Raw genomic sequence first — 7,937 nt, 5'->3', positions numbered from 1 at the left:
CTGAAAGGACACACTGTAAGAAATGAAGACTTGAATGTGTGTGTGTGTTTATATTTATAAATGTGTGTGTTTGTGTAGAGTTAGACTGGTGTGTGCAGGGCCTTACTGGGCTCACACTTCAGGTGTTATCTGTACTGGAGACACTTTAGAAACATCCCTTTACAGACTCTTTGTTTCTCCTCAGTCGTATGGATGAATGATTCACAAGTGATGTAAAACTTATAAACATAGCTATATAAAATGTAAATAAAGAGCAAACGTACCGCTGCTGTGTTTGTTTCTTTTTACCTCCAAACTGTGGCCATCGTGGGTCACTACAGCTGGGAAGAAATTAGCTTTTGGAGCTTTTGGAGCTGCACTCATTGGCTAATCTAACTAAAACAAATCTGATCAAAATGAGTAAACACTTTTAAATCACTAGTGTAGGCAACAGAATCTATTTTTTCAGCATTGTGGTAATATGACTTTTTTTTAGTGCAAAGAACTTTAGCTTTTATTAAAGAGAGAAAAAAGTAGATACATGGATGTGATAAATATTCATGCCCTCTGCTCAAAGACGGCACATTTAATAAAGGAAAGGCGAATTTATTTCTACACAAGGTGATTAAGTGCTTTACAAGACATTAAAGAAACTAAAGAATAAAAGTATTGCAAATACTGAAATTGTATAATGTTAAAAGCACATTTTAATCTGATATTAGATTGAACTCTCACACTTCAAACGGGCAGACGTAAGATGAAAATGACTAAATGATAAACACTTACAGAGAACTCAGCAGAACAACAAACACACACAGAGGTAATCAAGGGGACAAGGAACTACTACAACTAATTATAGAGGAAGGAAGATTCATATGAGATAATGGACTAAAGAAAATAAGAAAATAGTCAAAGTGCAAACACAGATGAAACCCAAAAACCCCAGATCTGTGACAGATATTGAAGGAAATCATTCAGCTTTGTCCATCTGCTCTGTCATGTAATTCAGACAAGTCTGAAGCTTATTCTACATGTACACCAAACAAAACCATCCAGAAAACAAAATAAAAAACAAGAAGCTTTAATAAAACAGAAAATGGGCTAAATAATAGTAAGTGATATTATTGGATTCAGAGCATTATTTTTACAGCAAATGAAAATACACAAAGAGGAAATGTCAAACCATCATGAACTCACAGAGCATAACGCCTGAGCCGCTGAAATCCCATTTTGATCTGAAATGTCTGGCTCTTTGTGAACATCTACTGCTTGTGTTGCTTCAAATCACAGATCCTGATGGAGCATTTGTTGTCGAGCCAGAACCCTGGATACAGCGGCTCTGTGAACTGGGTCTCTACCTTGTACAGAAACTTCATGCTGTCTGACACTTCGTAGAAAGACAGAGTTCCCTCCTTGAATTTAAGATAAACTCCGATCTTTTTTCCCCTGCGCTCCTGCGTGAGCTCGACGCTATTTGATCTGTGGCTCACAGAGTAAGACTGAGAGACATCAAGACTCCAGGAGTTTTCATTGGCCCCAAACGCCGACTTTTTCATGCTGCTTTTCTTGTCTATCCCTTTGTATGCGAGGGCGATCTCTGCCTTGTCTCCTTCCAACTCCACCTCATAGTAGCACCGCTCGGCCTGCAGGCCCTCCCTGCAGAGCAGCTGGTATCGATGGATGAACCTCCCTGGATGAAGTGAAGCTGGGGTTTGGTATCTGTCGCCGGACAACCTCATCACCTTTTTGTCTTCAGCAGAGATGATCAGGTCCTTATGAGCCGTTTTGGGGTCCAGAGAGAGGTCACAGGCATCTGGTGTAACCAGAGGGAAAGGAGTAAAATTAGAGTTTCAGAGACAGAAAGAGAGGTGGAAACATTCAGATCTGAACATAAACTCACACTGCAGAAAGTCTTCTCTAGTTGTAGGCTCCACGTTCTCTTTACAACCTTCTCCAGTCCAAGCTTTGAGGAGACGTTAAACAACATCAATATATATGATGTGGATCTTTATGTGATCAATCAATGTAAAGTGGTCTATGTTTATGAATGGGAAGGAAAACAATACAAAGTTTACAGCATTAAACAAAACAAAAAAACAGAATCTTTACAAACCGTCACTGGATTCCCATTGTTGCTGCTGATCCTCCATGTTTCTTTCCCTTACTGGTTCCTCCTGATCATCTTTGCCTTTGACATAAAAAAAAAAAAGTTTTATTTTTATTTTTTGTAAAGGTGACCTTACTATGTTTTCTTTAACAGGTTAAGATAGGTCTATAGGCTATGCAAAACTTGTGTATTATATATTTTTTGCACAAAATCATTCTTATATAATGAGTGATTAGTCTACTCAGTTCTGCCTATTTTGAGATCCTTTCAGAATGAGCTGTTTTAGGGCCTCCTGTCACTTTAAATGCAAATAAGCTGCTAGCACATGAAAATGACTGCAAGCAAATTATACAACCGTACATTGTTGACAAGCAGGAGAAGAGCTTCCTGTGAAACCAGCAAAGGATTTCTAAATAGTAAGTCACCAACAAAACACTTGTCTCTTTCAGTAGCCATTAGCACATACAGCGAGCGGTAAACCAGCTGAGTTCCGCATGGGTTGCTAGGTGAAGGGCTGGGCTCTGTTTGAGTTGCTAGGGAAGGGCCTGTGGTTGCTAAGTAACGGCGCAGTGGCCGTTGAATGTGTCTTAATAATCGGGAGGTATTTGAAAACGCTTATTTTCAGACACCAAACATTAACTAATTGCCAAAAAAACGGCTAGAGGTTTTTTAAGCACTTGGGCTGTTTTTAGAAGCAGTTGAGACCCAAATGGGAGTACGAAAATGTGCAAAGTGTGGATTTTAACTAACTGATTTTATAAAATACTTCCACATTGGCTGTTAAACATACAAATTTGAGAGATTGAAGCAAATTGTTGGTGACAGAAGTCCTCCAGCTTCCTCCCAATCTGCTCTATAGCTCTCTTTGTAACTTCAAATTGTGAACGTTGGTCCTCTGAGCTCTCATTGCAGGAAAGCAGAAGGACTTTTTCACAGTGACTCTGCATACTGGGCCATTCCTGGAAGAAGAAACACATTTATTGCAGAGGGGATGCAGAACCACGATACAGGTGAACTGATGTCAATGTCATACCTGCAGAAAAACGACACTGTTGTCACTCTGTGCGAGGAGATTGAGCTCATCATGCATCTTCTTCTTCTCCTCTATTTTCATCTCAAGGTCCTCAAGTGCAACGTTGATCTGAGCTGCTGCTGCCTTCGCCTGATCCTCAACCAGCTTCCTCACAGACAGGCAGTGTCTCTGAATGCAATCAATGACTTCAACTATGACTGTTTCACAGTCGTCCTTCGTTTTCTTGGCCTCCTTCTGTTTTCAACACAGCAGAGAAAGATCAAAATCCCTCCAAGCTCAGAACTTGTAAACAGCACCAGATTTCCTCACCTCAATTTGGTTAAACTTCTTCTTCATGTTCTGCTGCTGTTTCTGCTGCTCCTGAAGCGTCTCCCTCAGTTTTGTTTGCAAGATCTTCAGCTCATTCTGAAATTACACCAGTAAAATAGTTTCTCTTTCACCAGTTCTGTAAAGACACTGCAGGACATTCCCTTTAAATGGCAGTGAATGCTTCCTTTAGCTGCGCTTAACAGACAAATTTCATGCAAACACTGCCACAAACCCACATTTCACTTACAAATCTAAAAACTTTAAATCCACAGCTTTAAGCACAGCCATAGAGGATCTTTTTATATTTCTCATTGAAATAAAAGTTATTTTTTGTCTATATTTTAGAGTAATTGCATTCAAGAACATCAGATTTAAAATTTAAAAATTGTCATCAAACTGATAAAAAATGTTATGTAATGTGCAAATTCTAAAACTGTAAAAGTTAAAATGAAAAAATACTTTGCAAAAAACAACAGGTCCAAAATAACAAATTTCAAGCAGAAGAAGCATCTCTAAATCTTTTTTTAAATATACAATTTATGAAATTAAAACAGTAACGTATAAGCACTATGTCAGAACACAATAATGTACCATTTACTGTATTGACAGTAAATGGTGATTATTGTATATTCACTTCATCCCCAATGGCACATGAGGCTCAGCAAATAAAAATATTTCATTATATTACTCAAGTAAAAGTAAAAAGTACAGTGAAATAAACTACTTCTGTGTTTAAAAGAAAAAAAGTTACTCAAGTAAATGTAATTAAATAAAGTAACCTTAGGAGTTAATTCTGTTAATAACAAGTTGTGTAATCAAACGTATAATTTGCTTCTTTAATTTAGTTTACAGCAGAACTAAATTCATGACTGCTTACCATACATGATGCCTGTGGTTATAAAAATTTGCACCAGAGAGTTTCTATAGTTTAAAATGAGCAGCTGAGTGACTCCTTGTTTTTCCTGTACCTGTTTCCTTTCCCGCTCTTTCATCACCAGCCCAAATGTGTGTCCGCTGTGCCTGGCTGCAGCGCAGTCAGCACATATGATCTTCCAGTCTGTGTAGCAGTAAACATCCAGAGGTTTGTTGTGGCGCCAACACAGAGTGTTCCCTGACATGCCTGCGCTGCTCCGGCCTCTCTTCAGCTGGGCCTCAGCTGACTCCTCTTCTTTCCTCTTCCTGTTCGGACCCGTCTCCGTGTCTCTTACCATCTCAGCCAGAGTCGTGTTCCTGATCAAACAGGGTCTGGAGGGGAACGTCTGTAAACATTCAGGGCAGCTGACGTCCCTCTGCTCCGCACCCCAGCAGCCCTCGATGCAGTCCCGGCAGAAGTTGTGTCCACAGGGGATGGTGGTGGGACTCCTGAGAAGGTTTGTGCAGATCGGACAAGAGAGGTGATTTATGCTGACAGGAATGTGAGGCTCTGCCATGTTTGTGTTGAGGAAGGAAAGGCGCGCTTTGTTACACAAGCATTGTTTCGTTTTCTGCAAAAATGACTCAGAGGTGTGTTACGATTGGTCTGTTGCAAAGTGGAAGAGGGTGTGACTGAAACATTTGAATGTCATTAATCTTCTTCAAACAGAGAAGAGACCTGCTTGCTATTTATGACTTCTGAAGGCAGCAGTGGTGGATAAAGTACTCAAGTACTTTACTTTGTAAAATACAAATAAACAGACAAAAATGTAGCCTAGTGAAAGTACCACATAAACATTTTTAGTTGAGCAAAAGTCAGTAATTACTTTTAAAAATAAAGTATTGAAAGTAAAAGTACTTGTCGAATGTATTCCCTCTTGCAATGTATGTATGGATATTTTCTTTAATACATCAATAGTGTTGTGTCATTTTAAAGAACAATGCTGCAGATAATAAATGTTTTTATTGTGTTTATCCTCTGTGATAATGTTTACGCCTGGACTTTTGATTCTGTGCATCAGAGTTAAATGCCATTGTGCTAAAAAAAAGACAGATAAATGATTATGAAAATTTTTATTTAACACAAAGCAAAACCAAAAGGGGCATTAGACACACCTAGTATTTCAGCTCGAGTTTGTTTTTAACTCCACAGTTAAAAATACGGTATATTCAACTTTGTAGTCGGTTAGTGGTGAACAATATGTTAATTTTCTGATTCCATTTCCATAACTTGGAGCCGAGAGTCACACTTTGAACCTTTTAACTCAAAGAACTTATTGATTACTTTCAAACTAATAGAAAAAATCGAAAAAACGCAATGTGAGGTGAATGTAGCATGCAACGCAACACGTAGGAATGTAGTGGAGTAAAAGTTGAAAGTTCCCACAATTAAATCTACTTAAGTAAGTGTACTGGGAACAAAAGGTAAATTTTTCAGTCAGCCTCTGACTGAAAAATGTACATAAGAACAGTAATAAAACTACTTGGTGTTGTACCTCACACTTTTCTTCAGAGTTGTAGATGCTGATGGCTTGTTTTTGTTAAGGATCTGCCCACAGACCTTTTCTGTAGCCTTTTCTGTAGCGGTCAGTACTACAGTGGCTCTACAGAAGCCTCTGACTAAAGAAACTCTGTTGTTATAGGATCTTTAGGCCTTTTGGTATCTCTACATGCCTCCTTTTTGACTCTTACTCAAATTAACGTCTGACTTAACAACCCTTTGTTAAAGTTTAAGCTGAGGTTGGTTTGTAGCAGTATAATAAATTCCTCTGGCCCAAACCGAATGCAAACATAACACCTGAGTGAGACACGAAACGTTTACACTTTGTTGGTGGGTAGTTCATTCTGCTCCTCAGGGCCGCAACTACATATTTTTGAGGTGGATGCGAACATCATCATTGTAGGCTAGCTTAAGCTAACCTGAATATTTACAACTCTCTTGCTGATACATGGACATTTCTTACCTTCTGTCTTTCAACCACTTTGAAAAGCTTTTCTTCATCTCTCCAACATCTTTATCTTTATCCTTCCCCCTCTTCCGTTTTCTGATTAGTAAATATAAATTAAGCCCATCTGATTATTGATTAACCAACAATTTCTACATCTAAAGCATGGGGCGACTGTGGTGGAGAACAACTCCCTTTCAACAGGAAGGAACAGCAGTATGAGCGTTGTGACTGTACTGTGATCGGCTGAGGGTTGAGAGGACAGAGCAGACAGAAGCACAGGTCCAGGATTACAGGCAGAGCCGTAGGCGTAGGAACCGGGGAGAACTGGAGGGGACATTATAGTACCCTAGACCGTTACTTGGTCTCTGACACTAACGACAATAAACGCAGGTAATATACTTGAAAACAAGGTAAAAACATTGTTCGTTAGAATGGATGAAAAATGTTTAGATACTTAAATAGCACATTTTTACAAGAAAAATGTCTAGCATAAGCTAAAGCTAATGTTAGCCACAAAGTTTAAAGGAAGTAAAACTCACCTTCGTATCTGTGTATAACGAGGCGAACATGTTAAAACCGTTCTCCAGCTTATTGTCGGGGCTTCGGATCGATGTTCATCATTAATTGTTACCTTGGACAAGCCCTGCAGACGCCCAGTGTAAAGAGCCTTTTTCAATAGATCGGAAAAGATTGAGCCGCTTTGCCCCGAACGCGGAAGCTGAGGTGCAAAGAGCCCAACAGTTCAGAGTTTCTCATAAATCCTCTATTGTCACTATTTAAATATCATATTCATTGTTCCAGGTAGGGGAAGCCATGCTTTGCTGCATTTTACAATGAACTTAAGTTTTATATCCAGACTATCAAAGACAGAAAATAGCTATTAAAACAATTGAACTCTGTACTGCTTTGAATGAACAGTTGGGAACCGAAGCCCCGTAGCTTTTTCTTCATCTTGAATATATTTATCTGTATTTGTTTTTGTTTTGGAGGCAGAACAAATGTTTCACTCTGTTGTTGTACAGTGTGTCTGTGAATAAAGTTTTAAAAAAAACATCCCCCCCTCCCCCACACCCAACAGACTTCTTGTGGCTTTGATGTCATAGTGATGTCACTCATCCTGTCTATGACATCACTGGCGGCTGCCTTTGTATTGCCAGATTCCACAGAGAAATTCATTTGCAGTCTGAACTAGAGAGCAAAGATGGAAGAGGATAATTTTGTGTTGACAAAAATAAACAATTTAGAGAAGAACCGCAGCAAGCTGCAGGAGGAGAACCAAGAGCTTCAGAAAACCATAGAAAGTCTGAAGACTAAACTAGAGAGACTTAACAGAACGGACAAGACACACAACTGGCATGAGGAAAATTGCTTACTACTAAAATCAAATGCATTTTACAAGAAACAAATCAGAAAAATCAATCTGGACCTGGAGGAAGAAAATGCAACTATATGCCAACTAAGATGTGATAATGAAGCCAAATTAAGAATTAAACATAAACTGGAAGAGGAACGGATAAAACAGAGAAACACTGCAGCGGACAAATTAAGAGCAAAAACAGGAAAACTCGAGTGGCTAGAGAGAGAAAATGAGGAGTTAAATAAACAGATTGTATCTCTGAAAATTAAAAATGACAGAATCGAATCCAGG

The 7,937-nt window shown here is 38.9% G+C and overlaps 1 protein-coding gene across 1 annotated transcript; it reads right to left on the bottom strand.

Moving 5' to 3' along the window:
• Nucleotides 1–485: 485 nt before the first annotated feature.
• LOC102222684 (tripartite motif-containing protein 16-like protein) lies at nucleotides 486–5,111 on the bottom strand. The gene is made up of 7 exons (XM_023325697.1): nucleotides 4,397–5,111; nucleotides 3,429–3,524; nucleotides 3,120–3,353; nucleotides 2,877–3,045; nucleotides 2,093–2,167; nucleotides 1,880–1,942; nucleotides 486–1,792 (listed from the first exon to the last, which is right to left on the bottom strand). Exons 1-7 carry the CDS (start codon nucleotides 4,856–4,858, stop codon nucleotides 1,242–1,244), a joined length of 1,650 nt encoding a protein of 549 aa, XP_023181465.1. The 5' UTR covers nucleotides 4,859–5,111; the 3' UTR covers nucleotides 486–1,241.
• Nucleotides 5,112–7,937: the final 2,826 nt, after the last annotated feature.

The sequence above is a fragment of the Xiphophorus maculatus genome, chromosome 20, assembly GCF_002775205.1.
Source record: "Xiphophorus maculatus strain JP 163 A chromosome 20, X_maculatus-5.0-male, whole genome shotgun sequence".
Lineage (NCBI taxonomy): Eukaryota > Metazoa > Chordata > Actinopteri > Cyprinodontiformes > Poeciliidae > Xiphophorus > Xiphophorus maculatus.
Note: the sequence above shows the minus strand (reverse complement) of the source record. Positions and strands in the feature narration are given on the sequence as shown.

Excerpts from the sequence above, each read along its gene's own strand:
- LOC102222684 (XM_023325697.1), bottom strand. The coding sequence starts at position 4,858 with ATGGCAGAGCCTCACATTCCTGTCAGCATAAATCACCTCTCTTGTCCG. Across the intron at positions 1,943-2,092 it reads ACAATGGGAATCCAGTGACG|CTTGGACTGGAGAAGGTTGT; the intron begins GTTTGTAAAGAT and ends GTCTCCTCAAAG. Across the intron at positions 1,793-1,879 it reads TAGAGAAGACTTTCTGCAGT|ATGCCTGTGACCTCTCTCTG; the intron begins GTGAGTTTATGT and ends TGGTTACACCAG.